Source organism: Dermacentor silvarum, chromosome 9 (genome assembly GCF_013339745.2).
Source record: "Dermacentor silvarum isolate Dsil-2018 chromosome 9, BIME_Dsil_1.4, whole genome shotgun sequence".
In the NCBI taxonomy this organism is placed as follows: Eukaryota; Metazoa; Arthropoda; class Arachnida; order Ixodida; family Ixodidae; genus Dermacentor; species Dermacentor silvarum.
This window is the reverse complement of record NC_051162.1, coordinates 147159197-147183166: the sequence shown is the minus strand read 5'-3', so window position 1 is coordinate 147183166 and position 23970 is coordinate 147159197. Positions and strand designations below refer to the sequence as shown.

Genomic DNA, 23970 nt, shown 5'->3' with positions numbered 1-23970 from the left:
CTTTCGAGTCGCGGCGCGCGACGCGTTTCGCCGCAGTTATATACGCGTTCGGGTCGCTTTGTTTCCCGGCTTCCTTTCTTTCCCGCGATGACGTAGTTTCGCCGTCGCTCGTGGTGGCGCTCGTTTGCGTCACGGCTTTAGCCCTTTATGCTCGTCCGCCTCTTGTCTTTTATAGCGCCACGTAACGGCGCCCGCCCGAAGGTGCTCGCGGATGTCTTTTTCCAGGTCCCCCTCCCTATTTCTCCTCATCGTTCCCGAATATCCCTCCTTTCCATTGCGTTCCACCTTATGTTCGTAATAGCCGGACGTTTCGTTCCCAGCTCGCATCTTTTCTTTCGCGTCTGAAAGGACGTTGCTCCCGCAGATTCCAATTTCTCGCGCATGTCGCGCGCTCTCCGCGCGGGCGTACTTCTATATGGTTCTTTAGTTTAATGCCAGCATCACCGAGGATCTCTGTCTTTCGTGGAAGGGGAGCTGTGGAACGCGGTCGTTTGCTGCTTCATCTCTGCTGCCGCCCTTGATGATGGGGGCCTGCCGTCTCCGTGGCTTTTATGTCGTGAGAAGGGGGAAAGGGGGGGTGGGGAGGCGTAATGCAGTTCTGACATGACTATTGCAGTAGCGGTAATTTTTCGGTCTTTGTTAGAGATATCTGTAGAGAAAAAGTACCTTCTCCAGCTCCTTTGTGGCGTCGGGCACAGGTGTCATCATGGCGTCGGCGGCAGTTATCATGGCGTCGGCGGCAGTTCACACCGTAACGAAACAGGGATCGAAGACTGGGTGGGACATACTGCTTTTTATTTTTTGGTAGCTTCTGTTTCTCAAGAAAACATTGGCGTCGGCATGTTCTTGACACGTTCTTAAGCGCTCTGTGGGACGGATAGCGGAGGTGGGACGTCGAACACTATAGGCAGCACTTCTGCTATAACGGGGCGTCGCCGTGTTTTTGTGAGTAGCAGAACTCGTTAGAAACCTGTACCACCTAGTGTTGATCACGGGTTCGTTAGGTGTGATTCGTCGTGCCGTTGCCGGTATTGACATCGTCGTCACGTGGTCACTGCAGCCGTCGTCAGAGAGAGAGTATCGAGAGAAGGGAAGAGAGCGCTCGGCCTGAGAGAGAGAGAGAGAGAATTAACTTTGTTAAAGGTCCTGAAGGGGCCTGGGCACCCCTTACGGGGGCCGGCCCGGTGGCTCCGCCCATGTGGGGACTGGGAGTCGGAGCTCGCCAAAGAGCTGCATTCTTTTAGTGCCAGCCGACCTTAGCCATACCTTTCAAGCACTGGAGGAGGAGGGAAACAGAGGAGCATGATAGAGTGATGATGGGAATAAAGGGGAGAGGCGAAACGCACGACGAGTGGGGTCTATTCAAAGCCTATCGATCTATCAATAGCACAATCGCCGGCGCTGTCATTTTGTCATTGCGTAATCCTCGTTATCGTCATGTAAGTTCTTAAAGCTATTGCTTATCTTGGTTGGCTCCCAGGGCTTTGCTTCTGGCCCACCAAGAGAAAAAAGTTGGGCTAGTTGGCGTGTATCCCGACATTGTAACATATTTTGCTATAATATGACGCAGGGGCGGAACTATGGAAGCACAGAGAACGCGACACTGTAGGTTAGAATTAATCTACTTTTCAGAACGCACCTAAATCACTGAATGTGCAGGGCCCAGGCGAGGGGAAGCAACGTTGGTTTGAGGAACAAATGAAAAATGAAACGCTGCAAATGAAAAAACAAAGATCGATGCGTCAAAAATGGTGTCGAAGAGACGCTACGCAATTAGTTAATGCGCGGGTTATTTTCCAGGTAGAAGCTGTGTTTTGTTGCGAGAGAGAGCCATGCGAGGGCACCCTCAGCAATTATTTTTTTACACGATTCATTTAGTAGGTACACAGCGCTTCCTTTTATTTTCTTTCATTCGTTTTCTTTTATCGTGTCCTCTATCTATATATTTTATCTCTTTGCGCGCGGAGGGATTGAGATTTAAAGCGCGGCTAGTTTATTGCTCTCAAATTTGCGGTCGTGTGATGCATGCTTGTGTGGTTGCTGCTCCAGACAGACGTCCTTTTTAGAAGACTGAAAGTTCATTAGAATGTCTTGAGGGACTAGTTGGTTCATTCTAATGACTGATTGCTAAATGCGCAAACTTTGGAAACAGGACACCACCCAAGAAGAGACACGCAGGATATTCTGTGTGTCTCTTCTTGTGTGATCGCATTCAGCAATCAGTCATTAATCCTAAAAGCTTAAGCGGGAAATAGTTGGGCCAACCGCTCCGGCGCGCAGCGAGGTTTAATGATATATGTCAGATTTTATTCCCTTTTAATCTCTGTTGCATGCTGCTTTTGACAGTTGCGTGGTGGATGCACTTGCATTAGTAGTGTGGTAACGTCTTTCTTTTTTTTTTCTCTCTCTCTCTCGTGCCTCTTTCAGTTTCTTTTCTCTCTCCTTCCCTTTTACATTGCATTGTGCTTCCACCTTATCCCTCGTAACCAAGGCGCACATAGCTATACTCTCGTAGTCTATAAACGACGATTTATGTCCGTGTGTATGGCACCGGATCTTTTCCACATCTTTTAGCCTTTAAGGTATTGCGTATAAACCGCTTATACAGAGAGCGCCCAGGCGCATGTATTGTGAGATTTAGATTGATTAATTGGGCTGAAAACTCGGTGAACCGTGAGTAACGACGAACCTTGAAAGGTCGTCCGCGCGGGCCGATGTCCAGCCTTCATGTGAAGGTCTCTAGCGTAGACTCACAAAAAGAAAACGAAAAAAAAAAATCTAAAGTGGCTGTCTTGGTGTTAAAGTCGGCGATTGATCCGCGCAAGCTTACCATCGCTTCATTTCGCTAGCTTTAGTGAGACGAGATACATAATAACGATATATTTGACGTTAAGGCGAAGCTATTTAAGCCTTTTTATGTTTGTTTTATAGCCTCCGAGCCGCTGTTGACGTGCTTTCCTTGGCTCCAGCGGCGCGTATGTAAAACTCGGTGCACACTCGTTTACAGAGCTCTAGCTTCAAAGCCCGTGCTGGCGCGCTGTCTCTCGGAGTTAGGCTTGACGACATCACCGCTTGCGAGTAAAACCCATAAAGCCGAAAATTGACGATATGCTTCGCCGGTTACGTAAAGCGGGCTCTACGAAGGAACGATGTTTGTTTGTTTGCGATGATGTTGTATAGTGTATTTGTTTACTCTCGCTTGCTGCTCCGGTGTGCGAGCCTGTTTGGGCCCACATAACTGACACTGTCTCGAAGGTATAATATACACGGTGGCTGGGTACCACGGCAACGCTCTGACGGCGCTGTATAGCGTATATCGATCGTTATTTTTTCGGGAAACCGAATTTATGCGCCGCCTAATCCCGTTTTCTCCCTGCTTAATCCTTCGCACCCTCTAGCGATGGCGGCGCGCTATGGGATACGCTCGTTACCCGATCGGATCAACTTTTAATCCTCCCACCCTGGATAAAGCCTTCCGTCTGTCCGATCTAAACGTCTAGTGAGTGAGTGCATGGGTGAGTGCGTGCCTTGCTCTCCGTTTCAAAATATAATGAGAAGTTGAAGGTTTGTCTCAACTCCAAAACAACGTTTTTTGCTTACTGCGAACGTTTTGATGCGAAATTGGCTTTAGCTGCTCTGTTAGCCCTCGGGTTGGCGCTGTAGCATCCTTTGAACAAAGTGTGAAATACAAAAATAAAATAGAAAATGGAGCCCGTAAATGAAGCCGGTGAACGCGTATCGTTGCGCTGCATATTTGGTGGGAAGTACTGAAACTACGATCGCGTGGGTTGCTCCAGAACTTTCGTTTAGCAGAGACCGCGTGCGCAAGTTTTGCTTGTTTAGAAGGCCTTAGGCGTCCTTGTCGCCTGCTCTACTAACTTCGTAGTGTCTCAAGCGACAATACCTATACTCAAGTTTAGACCCTGTATATAATCGCAATGATCGGGTCGTAATTTTGTTCCGTACATAGCTTTCTTAATAGCATAGCCTTGGTGACTCTCAGCATTACTGTTGCACCTAGGTCCAGCGAGGCAAGTTTACCGAAGCAGTGCTGTATAACCTATCACTCGCGCACGCACACACACAGCCAATAAATATTAGATATGAGTATAACCTATCACTCGCGCACGCATACAAACAGTCAATGAATATTAGATATGAGTGTTATAGAGCTTGGTGCTGTAAGTGAACGCTGTGGCACGATCCAGGATGGAGATGTAGCGAGCCATGGAACTATATCGAACATCGAATAACGATATTGAAGGGTTTAAGTTCAAAGGGCAGTGCACCCTGCTGTCTTTAACCAAGTCAGGTTGTCCCAGGAGGCGCGCAGCCATCGGATAAAATTCTCTCGTGGCGGTTCATGCGTAGCGTGTGAGAGAAAAATTATGGAGTGTGTTCGCACATTGCCGACGGGTTCGAGGCATCTCATCGCTTCTAACCACCGATATCTACATTCGTCACTCATACACGTAGCTGCTTTTGATTAGGTGAACGTAAACTTTCGCGAGCAACCTTCTTTTAGCTAGGTTCATTTACGCCTTTACCTATGTCACATGTTCAAAGTTCAATACCCAGTACACCTTTTATTAGAATACTTACAAGCTCATATTTAAAACCTTGCAACATATATTGATAGCGACGGCTCGATTTGGCCAAAGGTGCCCTTGCGCCGTTAGAACCTATTAAATGTGTATTAACCATCGATTGAATATGTTTTATTAGCATGTCTAAGTATCCGATCCAGACGTAAATGAGGAATCACTTTCCCTGCTTGGCGTTAAATATAGTATGGGAAACGTGAATGAAAGAATTAATCTAAATGTGAATGAAGAACTGTAAAGGCAACTCTCCCAGCATACCACCCCCTGTAGAATGAAAGCGTTACCCTTTAGGGTAGTAAGATTATGTTGTATTCAGTTGTTTCCTACCGCGAACAACGTTTCTTAAGGGTCGAGAATAAACGCAGCAACCTAACTTGGTATCACCAGTTACTACTACCTTGCTTCAAAGGGGATTCGCGGGAAATTCCTTCGTCCAGTTAAGACCCACTGTATACGTGAATAAAACCGTGCTTTCTCCGAGCTATTTGCTGTACCGTCTTTCGACCACTCCTTCTCTCTGCCACATCCGCCGCTTCGCCCTGCTTTACTATTTGGGGCCGGATCCCCTTCACCGCTTTCATCCCACCCCTCGGCTAGGACTTTCACTGGCGAAGCTTTCCTTTAGAGCATACCGGGAAACCGGCCCGCGATGGAGATATATATAATCTGACGGCTTAGTCCATTTCGATTATGGTGAGCAGATTACAGGACACAGTGACGGGTGTTGGGGGAGGGGGCTGCCTCTCGCAATTTCACGGTTGGGCGTTTACTCCTCCTTATATTATGTAGATGTGTAATCTTTACCGAACATCTCCCCCCGTCCATTGTTGTGAACCGTGCCGTCCGTTCATTGAAGGTCTTCTTCGTTAATCCTGCTCCGTCGTATAGGCTCTTCACCGCCCACTGAACGTGGTTAAATGCGCGCTTATTTCTTCTGTGGTAAGCAACGTTCAACTTGGGAAGCAAAGTCGGAGAGGAAGCGGATGTGATTAAGCGAAATTTCGCGTTTCGGCAGTATACGGGGGGAGTTTTTTGACGTGTCACGATTTTGGTTTCGACGTGGGTCTCGTCCTTCCTTTCGCTCCTTCCGGTCCTTCGAGCTGTCAGACCGCGTTCGAGCTGCGACTCGGTATTGCGGAGTTTTAGATAAAGGGGCACAGGCGGGCGTGCGTACCCAAAAACCCGGAAAGCCTACTTGGGTTATGCTGTGACTCAAACGGCTTGCCTACGGTAAGCGTAACTGGCCAAGGCAGTCGCGTCGCCTATTTTAAAAGTATCCGATAAAGCGCTCGCGGCAGCGACGAATTTGGAAGGCTTTTCTTCCGTCCTGCTGCATTCGCTTTCCGTCTTTTGGTTTGATAGCAAGCTTATCTGACGCCTTGAATACCAGCAACCAGTGGCTTGAGTGTAGGCGCACCCGGGGCTTGTTGTGCCGAGTGTTCGCGGCGCATCTATTGTAGCTCTTTGGAGGCTCACGTGCTGTCGCGTGGGAGCTTTTCGGCGTCTGAAGGTTTCGGTGCTCGGTTAGAGTGGGCGGGAAGAACAGCCCTCCTCTTCTGACGCCGACCTCTCCCCCTGAGGTGGCTGCAGGAAAGGAGGGTGGCAGTTGCCTTCCACGCCGGCGATCGCGCTACTGGATTGAGACAAAACGCGTGTGACGAATTAGCCGATGTGTATAGCCACCTGTACTACCGCTACAGATGTGTTTGTCTGTTTATCTGCATAGTTAAGCTATGAAAACTTACACACACACAAAAAAACGCTACCTAGATATGTATCCTTACTGCAACAAATGTACGCCTACAAGAGCATTGTTTCTTTAATAAAGCGAATAGCTTTTAGAAGCGTTCAGCTATTCGCTTATATTGGCAATGACCTACGATGTTCTCTGCACATTTTTTTTTTTTGTGTTCGTTCGTTCATTCGTTTGTTCGTTCGTTTGAGCTGACCCAACTCTGATATACACTGTTAGGCTAATAAGCAATAATGAGTAGTCGGCGTCACGCATGAGTCAAACTCTCCTGGGCGCACGTATATCTTAATAATAGAATAGTGGACGACGATGGAGGGGCGTCGTGTGCGCGTGCTTTACATTTGGGTTGAATGTCACTGATTTCATGAAGCGCTCAAACATGTGTTCACCGTCTATTTTGGCCCCTGCGTGTTCGTCCATGTGTCTCTTTGTACTTGTTTCTCGTTCTGCGTTGCGGTAATCTTGCTAATGTCGAACCCAATATATGCCCAAGCTTCCATAGTAGTGTTTTTAGACTTAAGACAGTCAACTTTGTCATGCCCTACGCACAACATAGATACATTAAACGATGGGACGTTGCCTATACGGTGGCACCTTCTCGCGCGCCAGTAGGGAAGACTAGTTTTTGGTTAGGGTCGCAAGCCGCTCCCAATCGTTGGGGCACGCTAACCACCGGCCACACAAAAGAATCCAAAGCGAGCACAAAAGAGCGCGAAGGGTCCACAATGGACTTTGCGTCCTCTAATCTAAAGCTCTCTAATACCATGCGCTGAGCCGCAACGCCCGGTATGTAACGGGCATGGAGGAAGGAAACAAATAGGAGGAACACATTGTGGAACGCAGTTGAAGCCGAGATAGTCGGCCCAACACGTGATCATGTCACAGCAAGATCAAGTGTTTTCTTTTTTTTCGCCGCCGCGCTCAGCGCGTACGCTCTTCCGAAAGGACAATGGGTGCGACCGCGATTAGCGCGCGGCCGCTGCACCCGCACACATTGCAACGAAGACGATTGATCGATTGAATAAATGTTTTGTTTATGGGATGGCTGTTTGGCCTGTAGCGAGTAATGGGGAAGAGAAAGATCATGAGCCATTCCACTCTGTGAAGGTGGATGATCAGCGAAGCTGTTTAGCACGTAGACGCGCTGCTCCTTGGGAGCCCGGACTATACGCGGCCTCCCCGTTACGACAAAAGTGACTTTCAAAAGGAGGACGGCAACTTGTCTTTCTGGTTTTTTATATACATTCGCGTGGACGACGGGACCGCCGCTCCGAGGAGCCGGAGGATACTAGACACGCGTGACGTTTCGACGGCACCGCCGCTACGGGAGAGCGGAAGGAAACTAGATACGGAAGCGCTTGGAACGCCGACAAAGAGAGGGTGGTGCGAATGTGTACATATATGTATAGACATGGCCGATGTGGGTCGCACAGCGGCAAATCTTTGAGAAACGTTTATTATCTAGCTGGGAGCCTACTGATCTTGAAAATGGTGCCTATTGATGACTATTCTACTCAAGATGCATATCCGAGGGACGCCGGCGAGCTAGCTGTGGAAGAAGACGACGACTAACGCGCGAGCAGTGGCACGAGCGCGTTCGCGAGGGACCTGAGGTTTTGCTTACGCACATGAAAAATCCACAGAGCCCTATAGCCATAAACAGCGTCGCTGTAAAAAAAGGCGCCAAGCGTCGGTCATCACGCGTGACGTCATGACTATAGAATGAGCATATTCCTCGGTTTCGTCGCAGCCTCTCCACATTCTGTATGTAACGCATTGGCGAAAGAACGCGCGCCGGGACTTGTTGCGTCACTCGCATGAGTGGAAGTGAACGGTGAACAAAGCGATGCGCCTCGCTCAACATCTTTTTTTTTTACGTTAATTTATTATATCTCTATAGCGGAATGTGATTGGTCACATTTTGCGATTCTTGCTCAACAAACTCGTTCCTAACTTTTCAACTAACTTGAGAAGTTGTTCGTTCGCCGTCTGGCTGTTAAATTGGAAGCAGCACCCGTGCATGCAGTCTGTTGCGCAACGGGAAAAAAAAAAAAAAAAAAAAACCGCGGTGCTCTTCGGCGCTGTTATCTCCTCAAGGGAACGTCCTGTTTCTTTAGTCGATAAAGGGGCGCTATGCGCTCTTCGGTTTATTTACTTATTTAGCCGAGAAAATTAAGGCAACGTTGGAAAAATTTCGGTTAGTAGGCGAGAAAGCTAAAGTGGAGCAATGTGCCTTGGGAAGGAAAGGATAAAAGAGAAGAAAGGCATACGATGAAAACACTTCATGCCACGCATGTATATATATATATATATATATATATGGGGCCAGATTGCAGCGGGAACGTCCGTAATGAGTTTTTGCGGTTGTGCGGCCTATTCATCGCGCCGGTCTCGGCGCCCTTCTTCCTGCAGTTTTTTTTTTTTTTTTTTTTTTTTTTTTTTTTTTTTCGCGATGGGGCTCTGAATGGTCGGAACGAGCGAGTGCACATACAGAGGAGAGACGGAGTAGAGTGAGACGTGGAGAGAGAGGTGGTGGATATGTTCCGCCTGGAACAACGCTCTTGTTGTGCCGTACAGACGAGCCTGTGCAAGCGCTTATTGTATGGGTCGGTCCCTTGGTTGCGTTCGTTCGTTCGGGCGCTCGCATTACGATGCCGAATGGGGAAAGTGCGGGAGCGGGAAGGTACGAGATTGGGGAGAAGGGGGGGCGTCGTCTGTTCAGGGGACGGCGATGCGCGGCAGCCGTTATCTGCTCATTAGCAGCGGAACACCAGAGAGACCAGCCGACTCTTAATTAAGGCCCCGCGTCCTGTCGCCGCGCGGCCGCCGCCGAAGGCTCGCGTTTTTCCAACTGGACCAATAACAAGAACTGTGCGCATCTCTCTCTCTCTCTCTCTCTCTCTCTCTCTCTCTCTCTCTCTCTCCACCCCGGGAATGCCAAAAGAACCGCAGACAGCGGGTTTCCGAGAGAGTATAACAATGTATTGAAGAGGGGGGTTTGAAGCCGGGACTGGGCGTAGGGTCGACGGCTGGTTCGTTCTTTATTTAATTCGTGCTTGTTCCTTCTCGCGTGTGCGTATGTTTGTACTTGGCGTTGTTCTTTATTTCTTTCTTACTGTCGTCTGCAAAGCGAGCGGTTTAGCAGACGACGAAAACAAAGGGCGATTTGCCGCAGACGAGCGCCAGAAAGATTGCAGACGGCGACAACAGCAGCGTCGCGCTTTCGCGCGTCGAGCATTCAGCGGAACCGCGCTGCATGTATTGGCTCTTTCAGTGTTCGAATTTTCTTGCGTTGCGACGAGGAGATGCGCTTAGTCGTTGCTTTTTCTTTTTTTTTTATCTTTTATTTCTTGGGCTTTTTTTTTTTTCTTCTTCTCTTCTAACATAAATGTTTCTTCTTGCGCCCATTGCTTTATCCTTTGGGCGCACGCAGTGCAGACGAATCTGCGAGAACAAAAGAGGAATCGTCTGCAATTCTGGTGACGAGAGAAGGCGCGATGAAAAGACGAAACGGTGGTGTTTGAAACAGTAAAAAAAAAAAAATAGTAAGCGCGCGAAAATGATTTTTTTTTTGTGCCTTTTTTCAGGCTTGGCGTGTCCTCTTCATTCGGCCGATTATTTGTGACAATATCGTTTCCACGAGCGGCGACGGCTCTTTAGAACAATAGCGCGTTTTATATGCTGTCCGTGGGCCGCGCGCGGTGCCTTTGTCAAAGAGAAAATGAAAGCCGCCGGTTGTCTTTTTCTATTCGTCATCATTATTTCTTTTCGGAAGGGGAAACAAAATGTCACTAGACGTGGGTAGTTCCTCCGGGGGTAAAAATATATGGAACAGAAAATCCTCGGAACTTTTCTACGCGGGAACGTGCTTTTTCAATCGGAATTAATGAGCCCACACGGCCAGCCGCTAACTGGCCGCCCAAGAGAAAGCAGCGCCGGAACGCATGCCTTTTTATGGCGTCACGCCGCGCTTTTCCGCGCTTTTTCGCGCCTTTTCGTTTATATATATCGCATGACATCCTCGTCTTTCTTTCTTTCTTTCTTTCTTTCTTTCTTTCTTTCTTTCTTTCTTTCTTTCTTTCTTTCTTTCTTTCTTTCTATCGGCGTTCTCCTTCATTCCCTCTGGCTCGTACGTATAGGTGCGGTAATAGGGGCCGTATTTTGTGAGGATTCTATTTGTCGAGTGCGCTATCGTTATCAAATACCGCCGAATGGCTGATACTGCGATAAGCATGGGGCGTGGCCTTGCGCGATTGAACGACAAAGGGTTAAAAGAATGGAGAATGAAACGAATCGCTACAAAATTACGGCCCGGAGAGCCCGTACTTTGTAAGATTCAATTTGATTTTTTTCCCCTCAATTTATTATCGTGCGTTGCGTCGTGTGGCCGATTTGCAGCGAATATGGCGGCGCGGCTGCCTCCAAGCCGCGTCCTAGCCAATTACGGAGGGCGAAAAGAGCGACAAATAAATTGATCTTTACAAAATAAGGCACCACCGGCGGCCGTTTTTTAATCCGATTGTATCTTTTTCTTTTATCGTCCGTTCCGACGAGTGACCGATCGAGGCGATGGCGGGGACTCGGCTTTGCGCGAGCCAATGAGTGAAGGCAAAAATAACTTGAAACGAAGAATCGTTATAATTAAGATTCGACCGTGCAGGAGCCGAATTCTGTAACGTTGTGTTGTATTTGCCATTGTTATCTTGACGCGCGTCGCGCCGTGAGATAGATCTACAAGTGATAACGGCGCGTGGCGCGGTTAATTGCCTCCGGGCAAATCACGAAGAGCGAAAAGAAATGGTTGATGAAATGGATCGTTACAAAGTACGGCTCCAGAGCGCGTATTTTGGGACATTCTGATTTGATTTTCTGTTCTTATCATATCCTTCGCGCCGAGCGGACGATCCCTGCGATAGCATGGAAACGCGCTTTATTTAGAGCCAGTGACAGTAGGCGAAAAAGAACGGAAAATGGAGTGGATCGCTTCAAAGTATGGCTTGTGTACCGCGCTGCTTTAGCGGCGGCTGCCGTTTCAGTTTATTAGAAGCGGTAATTCGAAACAAATTATATGTAGGTTCAATTACCGGCCAAGATATTTTGACGAGACGACAATCGCCAATGAACTCGTTATCGAACCTAAATTGCACTACCTACACTCTGTGGGTGCGATGACAAAGGCGCTCGTACAAACCAGACGCTCTCAGAAAGCACAAAAGTGCCTTCACTGCCTTCTGAGCCGATGATATGTGGGGACGGTGTTCTAGTTTAATCTGTTCACTCGGAGGACGATCATCCAGTTTCCTGAATGCGGTAATCATAGACTGTCTTTCTGCTTCAAATTGAGGGCAGCGGTAGAATGAGCGGTCAATGTTCTCCTCGCATCCGCAGACATCACATGCAGGACTGTCAGCCGTTCCAAATAGTGCTGAATAAGCTTTCGTAAAGGTATAGAAATTGTCAATTGCAATGGGGGCCATAAAGTAATTATTGAAAACTTCATTAGTTAATTTCTGTTAATTAATCGATTATGCATTTCAATTTTCTCGTGCAATTAATTTACGCCTCTTCGAGTAGACCAACTCATCCACCTGCCGCGCGTAACATTTACAATTTTTTGAAAGTGTTCGCTGAAACACCCTGTGTACGATTATTCGTTCAGCAGCCCAGCGTTCCGTCGCTCGAGACAGAAATGAAGGGACCGTGTACGTTCGCAGCGAAGCCCCGCCGAACGACAGAACCTACGTCCATGCTGCACTCTTCGCTTCGCATGTGGCTCCCTATCTCTGACCACACTGCCGGAAGTAAATACGGAAGAGGCCCGCTGCGTTTCGTTCCCACCAATTTTTCATCATTTTCTCGAGAGCCGGTAAAAAATCGCTAAAGCGGCGCAGCACAACGTCTTCCAAGGAAACGCGGCTGAGACTTTGTTAACCTGCGAGCCGCTCGCGAATTGTGTTCCAAGCTCACGCTGTGTGCTCCATTCTCGCGTTTTTTTTTTTTTTCGTTTTTTTTTTTCCTCCTGTTTCTTACGTAGTGTCGCCGTAGCGAAGGGAGATCATTTGTTTCTTGTTAGCTGATAAGCTGCGTGCAATACAAACTCGAAAAAAGCGGCTGCGCCCCAGATGCCTCCGGGGATCCGTCGGTATATATATCGGCGTAAGCGGCTAACGCGCTTCGGCAGTCGTTTGTCACGATTAGGCGCGTTTCCCTGTTTTGAAGCTAAGCACGCAAAAAAAAAAAAAAAAAAAAACTTTTTTTTTTACGTTATAGTTGCGTGCACCTTTCCTCACCCCAGGACTTGGTGTATCCCTCCGCCGGTGCCGCTTGCCTGAATATCAAGCTTTTGCCTTAGACAAGTCAGGCGGGCTATATTTTCGGATTGCGGCTTATTTCGGCAAGGCACGAAGTGCTACAGTGCGCGTTTCATCCCGCGAGAGTAATAATAATGGGCTCTTATTGAGTGCGCCGATTTACCGCAAACCTTCCGCGTGTGCGTTCCTGCAGACGCCGGCTGCTATCGCAAGCAACGTTCGTGTTCGTTACAGTACGTCACACGTTACAGTGCGGAAGAAGCCGCTTCGACGTCGTTTGTCTATTATTACGCCGTCATTATAGCCGTTGCAAATCTAGAGGCATTTTTTTTTTTTTGCCTTGAGTGCACGGAACTACTTTCTTGCGCCGACGTCTTCGCGCAGCTGGCTTTTGTTTTTTGTTCCCCGCACTGGCGCGGCTGCACCGAATTAAAACGCTGCGTCGTGCCGCAGCGCTTTTCCCCGTTCGATCGCGCCTGACGGATCCCAGATTAAGCGCGTAACGTCGCTGTTCCCGCGAGTTCATTGATTTGTTGTCCTTTTCTTGCAACCCTTCGGCAATATCGCTCTTTAACGATGCCAGTGCGCCTAGCCTAGCGTAGCTTTTCTCTCTTTCTTTCTTTTTATTTTTATTTTTTTTTATTTTTCGCCGATTCGGGTCAAATTCCGCGAGGTGGGCGATAAATCTTGACTCGATTTCTGGTCGGCGGCGCGCCTTCCGCGAAGCGACGAACAACGCGGCCCTGGATATATTTTGTACTCGAGCGAGAAATGCCCGACGTAGCAAACGCAAATATTGTGCGAAGGGGGCCGCGAGCCGCAGAATTGTGATTAATTGCCCTTTCACGTGATTAAAGGTGCTCGGCTGTGATCTTGCTCCTTTTTGCTCACTGTACCCACCCCCCAATTCTTCAGTTATAGCCTGACAGCGCTTCCCTGAATGTGCGCTCCTGCACAAAGCAGCTAACGTAGATTTTATTGCAGCGGATATTCGCGGTGGCCGTGTTTGTTTTAAGCCTACGTGAATTACGTCTTCCACCTCGGCTGGCTCAGTAAATGTCTTTCTTTTAGTGGCTTCCATGAAACTCTGCTGCGGGGGGAATGGGTTTTTCCGGTTCTGTAATGCAATTATGTGCTGACGTAGCAGTGTGGTTAAACTCTAGGCAAGATTTATAAGCCTCCGCTCGGTCCGCTTGCTTTTAAGGTGTTCACAATTTTTTATTTACTTTTTCCTCTTGAGGGGCCCCAAGTGAAAGTACTTGAGGCACCTTCACTCCTTACTTTTGTTATTACACCTCTGCAGAACAGAAAATGAGTGAGGTTAAAAGGAAGAAAAATTACACCATGCTACGTCGCACAGATGTCTGCAAGAGAAGTTAGCAAGTTTATAAAAGTAATGAATGCGCAAAAATACCATATTGTTTAGTCAGAAATGTAGGGAAAAGAACAAGAGCCAGCTGCTACACACATGTTATGAACGCTTACCATGAAATATTTACGAGCAGTTGGTCTTCAGTAGCTCCATGACTTCATCTTTTTAGGATTTGTCCTATTGACGTTGGTCATGTCATGTCGAAGGCACTATTTCTGGTCAGATCACCAAAGCTTTGCTGCTGTGGTCCTTTTTTCTGGTTGTGAAGCATGCTGGCCTCGCACGGAGAACAAGCTGCAAAAAGAAGTGATGTATGTGCTCAGACTAGTGAAAAACAAAACAAACATTACTGAGTTGGCATATCACACTATTGCCTTATCTATTGACATTTACCTACACCACCCTGTTACTATCTCAGCTGGTGAAGATGATCTCACCTCATTTGACTCTGGGCCATAAAAGAAAGATGACTTCGTATGCGTCTCTAACTAACTCGCATGGCATCATTGGCTGGCAAAATGCCACAAGCATGAGCTCTCATGAAAAAGGCTGACTATGCTTGGTCAATCATGAGAGGTGGCACAGCTGTAGGTGTGGTGGCAAGCAGCAGCATCTGGATTGACTGCAATCTTACTATGTGAGCAGACGTGTTGATTTCATGCCCAGTAAGACCATGAATGTGGGATTGTCTTCAACACTGAAGGTAGAAAGGTTTAGTATAGATGGGCAATAAAATTAGGTACTACTGAGCTTGAGACACGTGTGCTTGTGTTCAACCAGTTTGAGTGTGTGCATTGCCCATCAAATGGTGTGCTCTCATAGTGAGGCCAGCATGCACCGTTCACATTGAGCTTTGTGTTAATTTACTCAGTGCCCCAGGAAGAGGAAGTGAAAGCTAATACTTCCGTGGCAGACTGCCTGGTAATGCTGAGTGCTGATGTTTTCTTTTTTTTTTTTCAGTCCCGTAAATAGCCCCCACTGTCCACCTTGAACATACTTTCACGTTGGCATCTGAGGTATAAGGAGTAGACATGGCTGCTCACTGCTGTCTTTATACGCAGCCATTTTACAGCAAAAATGGCAATTTGTATTGCACTCAATGCCACCTCATAGCTCACCCGTTGTGGTTCAAGCCACAATGCACTGGACATTTATAGACCCGCAACAAGGTGGAATGAGGAAATCAAAAGGAATGTATTTTATCCCCTACCCAATAAAGCATAAATTCCAATCAAGGAGATCTCACAATTCATGAGAAGGGTATTAACATGGACAGCACAGAGCCAGAGAAATCATTTTGCCATACTTAGCGAGGTCTTCGACTATTAAAATAATTTCATTGGTTTTTCACAGATACTCGTTGAGTACGTCATCACTTCATGTCCTTAAATGAATCGCTGCGCTATATGCAAAGTTTAGTCACCGTAATTACAACTGGTCATTGTCTATGATGTGTAGTTGTTGAAAGCTGCACAGTTCTCCTGCGTATGTTAATCGATACTTCTTGCTCTCTTTTCCCACAGCTTGAATTTCCTAACTTTTTTTATTCAATGATCTTGTCTTTTGCAGCAAGCTGCTCAGGCAGGCGCGTTTCCAGGCTTTGCCAATCTTCCGCAGCTGAGCAGTGGTGAGTGAATCGCTTCCCCATTTTTTCTTGTTTTCAGTTGTTTTAGCATTACATGTAATGAATGCAGGTGTTATGAAAAGAATTGCATATGATGTTTCCTTCTAGTAGCTCGGGAAGCAACTGCTTTAGTTGGGCAAGTTGGTTCAGTCATGTTGAAGGTACACCCAGCGACAAAAGCTTACGGACCGCGGGATCTCATGAAAATGTTCAATTCTCGAGCAGCCTGTGGCAGTAGCCAGTAAAACTGTATGCGACAATGTTGCTAGCATATTCTAGTTGAGGCCCGAAATACAAATTACTAGGCTGCTTTGCGAGGCTGTGGAGATATTCAATATTTTCTCAGATTTCATGGTCTGTAATATTTTGTCGCCGGGTGTACATATATTCAAGAAGCACAATTGGACAATGACAAAAAGTAAACACAACAGCACTAACGCGCTGACTGTCAACCAACTTTTATTGGAAGAAGTACAGTAGTGTGGTATATAGGTTGTGCCACTTGTGAAATGCAGAGAGGCTCTCACTGGGCACCTGTTGGCAATAAACCTCTTTGTTGCAGTAGAGAGAAAAATTAAATTCTACCGACTATTGGAAGCACGTTTCTAATTTAAGGCGCCGAGAAGGTTACAAAAAATCTTGTAAACTCACTTCCTCACATGCAGTTTGTTTTTCCTATAGTGTGTGCAACAAGGGACATTGAACTTACTTTAACCCTCATCTTTTTGGGCCCTCGTAACAACTGTGCAGACCCACCGTGGCTATTCCTTCAGAAGACTGTAGGGCCCCTTTTTGGCATACAGAAGCCACTTGCATCAACTATAGTTTCATCCAAAGCTCTCTGGCTTGTTTTTGTTGGGCAAGTTTTATAAGGCACAATGGAAAGTATTCAGCTTGTCTCTCCACGATACAGATAACCATGGTGTCTGTCCTAACAACAGTATTTATACAAAATGTTGTGCAAGACGGGTAACGTTGTAGTGCACGTTAAAGAACCCCAGGTGGTCAAAATTATTCCGGAGCCCTCCACTACGGCGTGCCTCATAATCAGAACTGATTTTGGCACGTAAAACCCCAGAAAGAAGAAGTGCAAGACGGGTAATTGTTTGTCCTGCAGTGGACATAAAATTGGCTGACGATGAAAGTGTGCAAGGATGTGCCTGTATCTAAGTTGTCTGGGGGTCTAGATCATGCGACCTCAGAGTGTGCTAAGAAATACATTGACGTTCCAGTTAACATTTTGACAAAAGCGTGCCTCTAACAGTTTATGATGATCATAACTGGAATGCTAAGGTATTAGCAGATTTTGGGGACGGATATCTCGAAAGCCGTATGTAGTCTTGGGATTTGTGCTAAGCAGGCATGACTTCACTGCTGCTCCGCTTCAGTTACGTCATTGCAACATGTGTCCTAAAGTTAGAAATTAGGAAGTTAATTAGCATACTTTAGTTTATGAGCTAAATTAATGATGAGATTTTTTTTCCCTGCTAATGTCTGCCTAACCACATAGTATCAGCAAAAATGACAGGGCCCTAGCTATGACACGTTGCTTTTTCAGGTTTTCTGCATAAAAAGAAATGCCTCGTATATTGGTCAAGTGTTCTTGGCTGTACAGTGACTAAGTGTTTTGCCACGAAGTTGGGGCTAAATCTTGTGCTTTTGTTTGCCCAGGTCTTGGATCCCTGAATGTGCAGCAGCAACTGGCAGCCCTAGCGGCAGCTCAGGCATCGGCCAACAACTCCAGCACAGGTGGGCAGGGATGCAGAATGTTGAAGCCCTATAGGAAGGAAAGGGCTTAGGAAGGAACATGGTTTTTGGCAGCTGACCTTCGCAAGCTAGCCTACTGTGACGTCAATGAATGCGTCCACCTAAAACTTAGAGAAAAGCACATTCATCGGCTTTCTTTTTCCGTTGGCAGAGTAATTTTGCATTGTGATATTGTTCAGCCGATGGAGGCCATAATGTGACAATCTGACCTGTGTCTTGGACTAATATAACCATACACTGGACCGCAATGGCCCCATGTTGTGTTATATTGGTCCATGTTAACACACTGTTGGACTACATTTTCTTCTGTATTTTTGTTGCCATCTTAACATGGCACAGTCTGCTATTTGCAAGAAGTGTACATTCATGCAGAAATGGTGAGCACAATTGTATTGTTGTGCAATTTGTCATCTTAAACCCTGTGCCTGGCTCACTTATGGAACTCCTCGCGTTGGACCCGTGCTGTTCATGTTAGAGTGTATCGACATTTAAAAAATAATCAGTGTGAGAGGAACACGTGGGTGCTCATTTTTGCGAGCTGACAATTGCAGCTAATACGTGCAGCCTGTTTAGTGAACCTCCGTGGCCGATGAAATGATGATTGTGCTGTAGCGATAGCGTTCTAACTCGAAGAAAGGACATGCTTGCCGACATCAGCGTTGTGAAGCGTTTGTGGCAGCTGGCAGGTTTTTGCACTTTTAAATCGTTTAAAAGTGGGATTGAGCGCTCCAACAGGTTTTGTTATTGCAAGGGGCACTGCCTCACCACCAGCCCTGAGGGCTGAGCCTTCTCTGTAAGTTTAGCATTGGTCTCATAAGAAAAAAAGTTTCTGTAGGTGAATTGGGCCCCGGCACTTGCCCCCACCCTCAAAGTACACTTGCGGAGCTCCTGAGTGCAGTCCTGTTCACTTAGTTTGATCTATAATTATTCAATAAAGAAATATCAAAATCTTAGTCAACAAATTGCATAGATATATGTGTGAAATCACTGAGCCTGCACCATTCTTAGAATCTCCTTTTCATTTCTTTGCAACTTATATAATTTGAATACGATAATGTTTATCATTGGGCTCGTGCAACTACAGTACTCAAGGGCTAAATTTGGCACCTCGACTATGCACACTGCACTTTCAAGTTCCAAGGTAACAGGTAATATCAGAATGTGCCCTTGTGGAACAGTCTCTTGAATGTTTTGTAGAGGTTTGCCTTCAAAGCTTGAATTTGTCAATCACAAAGCATTGTCACATTTTTTATTTAGTGTGTGTGTGTGTCTGATGTCACCTTGGGCCATGCAGGGCTGAACTCGCTCGGTCTCCAGGGTCTCACGGGGCAGGGAGTCACCAGCGCTCTGGCTTTGCCCAGCTCTGGTAACAACTCCACCGGTGAGCAGCACCCTCCATTGTCCCCACTTGTACAGTCGGCATCACAAGTTTACGAACCACAGGATCGGAGAAAAACATTTCCGCAGCCCGGTAGTCAGATTTCCTGCTTGTATATGTGCAGTTTTTCTGACTGCAGCTTCACTGTGCTGAGAAATTCAACATACTCTGAGATGGCGAGATTCTGAGAGAGCTGGGCTGCATATCTTGCCTTGAGGAAATAGTATACATAGGGCCTGCTGGAAAGTGATTAGGTTAGCTCATATTCTTTGAGTAGGTGGCGATGTCAGTTAGGCTAATTTGTCTGAATGTGCATTGGCAGTGGGAGCACGAATCTAAGGGGAGCCTTTTTTAGGCATAAGCGAGTGTCGTTCCATATGCTCAATTGTGTGTTTCAATTTTCAGACCTCAGCTGTGCGAATTTACAAAGCCTCGCTGCACTTGCAAACCTAGCCAATAGTCCAGGTGAGTAAATTTTATTATTCTGGTTATTTGTTCCAGAAACTTCATCTTCTCATGTGAGGAGCTTTTGTTGATAGTGCAGTTCATCTGCTACAATCGTACACCTCGGGTGATCATGAGAAGGAAAAGGGGACTGTGACATTCTTTTGTGCTACAGATTTCCCAGTGATATGAAAAAAACTTGGTCACATTAAAGCAGCATCATGTTGTAGGGATAGCCACATTAAGTATTTTACTTACAAGGCATGCCATAATTGTTGTCGACCAGCTGCGGAGGTTGAGGGAACATGGTCAGAGTTTAGTATTGTAAGGTGCATTAGTGCAAAACATTGTTTGACTGTACTAAAGTTAAAGCAAGTTCCTTCCTTGCTAATTGACAATGGCTAAATGTGCATGTTCTTGCTGCCATCAACATCATGCAATGATTGTTTGCATTAGCAAAGTTTAGAACTACCCAGCTGCAATAAACACATAAGTTCATAGTTTCTGGTTGGTGCTCTAAATTTAGGGTGCACAATTCACCGACTTTCTGTTCTAAACCACAAAACTGCATCAGCCAAATTTTGGTTGTCACCTAGTGGTGGTTCGAAATCAGTTGGCACAGTTTGTGTACGTGTCACAATAGTTTGCAGTCACTTGTTTGCTAAACCTTTTTTTTTTTGTATGTGTAGGTTTTTTGTTTGCGTGCAATAAGCTTCCTCATTTTGACAACAGTGTTACATTTCTGGTAGGTAGCATACCAAAAAAAGAACACTGGTAATGTAGCTTTTTATTTCTCCAAAATGCTTTGTTAGGGCATTGGAAGACCTTAGAAACGCTTCAATTTTTGCCCCACGAAAGTTCCTACCAACCCTAGTACAGTCGAACCTCATTTATTGCGAAGTCACATCCGACATAAAAATACCTTGGTTATATCTGATATTCGTTGTACTGTTATTCGTTACATGATTTGTGGTAATTGATCTGATCTGAATGGTTTCCATGATTGGAGAGCAAGTTGCTGTTTGTGTGATGCAACTCAAACATAAACTCGAAAGGCCCAGAGAGCGACACTTGAATGTCACAGTCTTCCTGATGCTCTTGAATTCACCTACCATCTATAGAAAGCTGCTTTTATAATAGTTTGGGCACTCGCTGTTAATTGGCCAAGGTTGTGTGTCCTGGTGTGTTCACTGCAGCTTTGTTCCCTTGCAAGCGGACTCGTGCTTTTGTTCCACATTCACTTGTGCACCACTTAACCTAGATTCAAGGGTGTGCATGCTAACATGTTGCTGCATGTGGTATTTATATTTTGGTCTGGGTCATGCCTTCCTGCTGCATGTGCGCATTCTGTTGCTTTTTTTTTTTTTTTTCTCCCGTGGTGTGCTGTACGTTTCATTTGCTTTGATCAGAAGGGACAAGTTTCTATTTGAGTAATTTAAAAGGGCAGGGCAACCTGTCTTACATTTCTATCACGTTTGTGTAGCTTCAGAGAATCAACAAAAATGCTAGCCGGGCACTGTTTTTAGTGTATCGATGAGCATTATTCGTTGCACATGTCTGTCTTCGTTCATTTTTTTAAAAATTGTTTCATTTGTTAGAGGGTTAGACAAAAAATATCATTAAGGAATTTGTAGGCATAGGGTGGTATTAGCTGATGCAAGACAGCTGTAACTGATGATTTCTGGGAGAAGCTTTCGTCCTTGCAGTCGGACTTACAGGCTGGTGGTGATAGTGACGGTCAACTTGCTTTGACGCCTAGGTGCCAAGGGCACAAGCAAGTGAAACACAGGCACACTACTTCAGTGAGGCAGGTCAGATGCTAGAATACGTCGGTCAGCATTATACTCTAATAATAAGAAAGAGGCATTTTTGCTTTGATGATCAGTTTAAGCAGTAAGGAAGACATTTTGTTTTGGAAACAAAGGAGAGGCTCAGCGATGAGTAATTTAGACCCTTTATTTACATTAAGAAGAGGTCACGCAGATTGGCTAGGGACGATGCTCATCGCAATACTTTTTGTTTGGCTTTTGGCTTATCAACCCACTCCTCCAGAATGGTCTTGCCTTAGTTAAGAAAGGGAAAAAAAAAGTGACAAGGAAGCTCAGAAGCAGCAGAAAGAGCATGTGTACCTCTTCCTGTAGCACCTACAAAAAAAAAATTTTTTTTGCCCTCACCCCGTCCCCACTCCCCCACATTGTCCCACTCCTCCGTTTCTTTCTCCCGTTTTTTTTTTTCTTCCTTTTTTTTGTCCCTTGTTTGTTTCGTCACCTCTCCCTCGCCCCTTCCCCTCTCCATTCCCACTTGGCGTGTGTGGTGCTGCTCGCTCCTCCTCCCCCCTGGCTGTGGCTGCTTCCTCTGTGGGATGCGGTGTTGCGCGCGCTCACACGCGATGCTGCTGCTGCTGCTGCTGCTGCGACCCACGTAGTGCACCCGACCGCGCTCCCCGATCAGCCCTTTCCTCCCTCTTGCCTGGTACTGACAGCCGATCGCCACATGTCTGCCCAGCTCACTAACCCAGGTGAGAGTGCGCACCCTCTACCCTCCCCACCGCTTCACCTCTCGCAACCTCCTCTCCACAGGCCACACCCTCTCGCCTGAGGCGTCTTGCTCGGTCACCGCTCACTCCTTACGATGTGGGAAGGTAGCTGAAGTTGAGGCTTTGACAAAAAGTGGTCTGGGAGAAAGAAAATGACGTAACCGAGACCGAAAGCATAGCGAAAAAATGGCGAAAGTATTGGCTTTTGCGTGCGGTGTCCGGCAGCAACGTTACAACGTTACTCCAGCGGTGCGTGCAAAGGTCGTGCTAAATTGCAAAATAATTAATTAAATGCTTTTGCTCTCCTAGCTTCCCATTGTTAGGCATTAGAGACAATTTGCTTGTATTTCTGGGGCATAGTGCGTGCATCTACTCATAGCGCACAATGTATGATCAATGCACGAGAGCTTTGAATGTGCAAGAGATGTCCAAATCATAAGGACATTCGACGTCCTCTGGATGACCCTTGACTGCCACGTACTAGTCGAACATACTATAGATGTAAACTGGACGTCGTTAAATGTCTTAGACATTTGGTCTTTTGTTGCACATCCAATGGATATTTGTGGTTCACTGGGGTTATTGTATTGTTTCAGTATATATAATATAATCTGTTTGTGGTCGACGTCCATTTTGCCATTGACTATGGGAGCAGAGATTTACTGTGGTGTAGAGGACTGGCTTCAGGGTAAAAGAGGGCTTCTTGCTAGGATAGTTGGTGCATTGCGTTAATGTTCATGGTTTCTGCACCACGGCTTGTCCTGTGTTTTGTCTACTTGTCGTTTTTCATGTTTTGTGGTGTGAAAAACATAAAACGATTAGGGTAAGTTTGTCGGGCTTTTAACTAGCAGCACAACAGCTAAGCTTTGACGTACAACAGGTGTGCACTCTCTGACATTATGAAAGGGAACACCGGACTTGGGTTCAAAGCCAGTAATTTTCCTTGTGTGTGCTTGTAATGAGGAAAAGTTCCATGAGCGGGATTCTTCAACAGGATAATAACGTAACAAATAGCAGTGAGTGAGGTTCTGACTTGCACATCTGCAAGAATTGGTGTTTGAACGCAGATTCCCTTTCATGTTGCCAGAGATTATGTTGCTCACTTTTGAATGACCTTTTGAATATTTCTTTCAAAACTTTAGCGATGAATGCGATCCATATACAATCGCGAGCAAAAGTTTGGAGACTATGACATCAGCAATAAATAACATTTCTTCTTGCACAGCTCCACAACGTAGAATTTCTTCAGTACATCGCTTTGGTCGAACAAACGCGTGTATTGATACCAACCGGTATATGCCCAGCTGCAAAAAGAATTTTTTTTTTTTCGTGGCACCATTAATCTTTAGATTTTTGCTCACAGCCATGCATTTTCCTTGAACATGTGTCAGTCGTTAGCTGTCATCACGAAAGGAAGTCGACGGTGTGCTAATCTTTTTTGTCCATCTGTTCTTGGTGATGTTAGTTGTGCTTTGATGCACAGTTCTTATGGTTACTTCACAATGGAACAAGTTGTTTATGCATCTCGTGGATTGAGCACAACATGGTTCAATGTCGCCAAATGGTGCTACAAGTAGCTAGTCCTGCTTTGCTCCTGCATGTTGTGATTTGGTGCTGCCAACACAAATCATGTTCGATCCACGAAATGAATTGGCAGTGGAGGCCTTAAATTCTATATGTATACAGATGGAGATTGGTCCAACAGGGACGAAGATCGACTGTGAAGTGACTCTAAATGGGTTGCATATGTAGCTCAGAATTATAACTTTTGCCAAGTAGACTTTCTTTCACAGAGTGAATGCATTATTTCACTTCTATTAATGTGACATGTGACCGTCTTTACTGTAAGTCAGCACTCAGTCATGAATTCACTCGCACGTCACGTTCACTCTCCTGTGAGCATAAATGCAAGTCATTGCATAGCTGTAAAAAAAATATTTGTGGTTGGGTGTGAGCGTATGTATATAGTATTGCCCACCTATGCTGTTATTCACCCAGGGCTTCAATTTCAACTTTTCTGATCCGCTAAACTATGCTGTCATTAATGCAACCACATACTTTTCTTATGCTTCACATATTGTAATACGTGCTGTGTAGGTTTTACTGCTGTTGCCCTCTACACTTGATGCTTTCTTTGTTTTATTATACTTGGTGATGATGAATAGGGTTTTATGGCAGAAG

The 23970-nt window shown here is 46.1% G+C and overlaps 1 protein-coding gene across 12 annotated transcripts in view; it reads left to right on the top strand.

Moving 5' to 3' along the window:
- The window catches only part of LOC119464516 (CUGBP Elav-like family member 2), a 521231-nt gene that overhangs the window by 459153 nt on the left and 38108 nt on the right, over window positions 1-23970 (top strand). For all 12 annotated transcript variants that reach the window (XM_049655498.1, XM_049655499.1, XM_049655493.1 and 9 more), the window contains 4 exons: window positions 15610-15667; window positions 17336-17413; window positions 18726-18812; window positions 19215-19274. In XM_049655498.1, the coding sequence (XP_049511455.1) occupies window positions 15610-15667; window positions 17336-17413; window positions 18726-18812; window positions 19215-19274 (283 nt within the window). The remainder of the gene's footprint in view (window positions 1-15609; window positions 15668-17335; window positions 17414-18725; window positions 18813-19214; window positions 19275-23970) is intronic.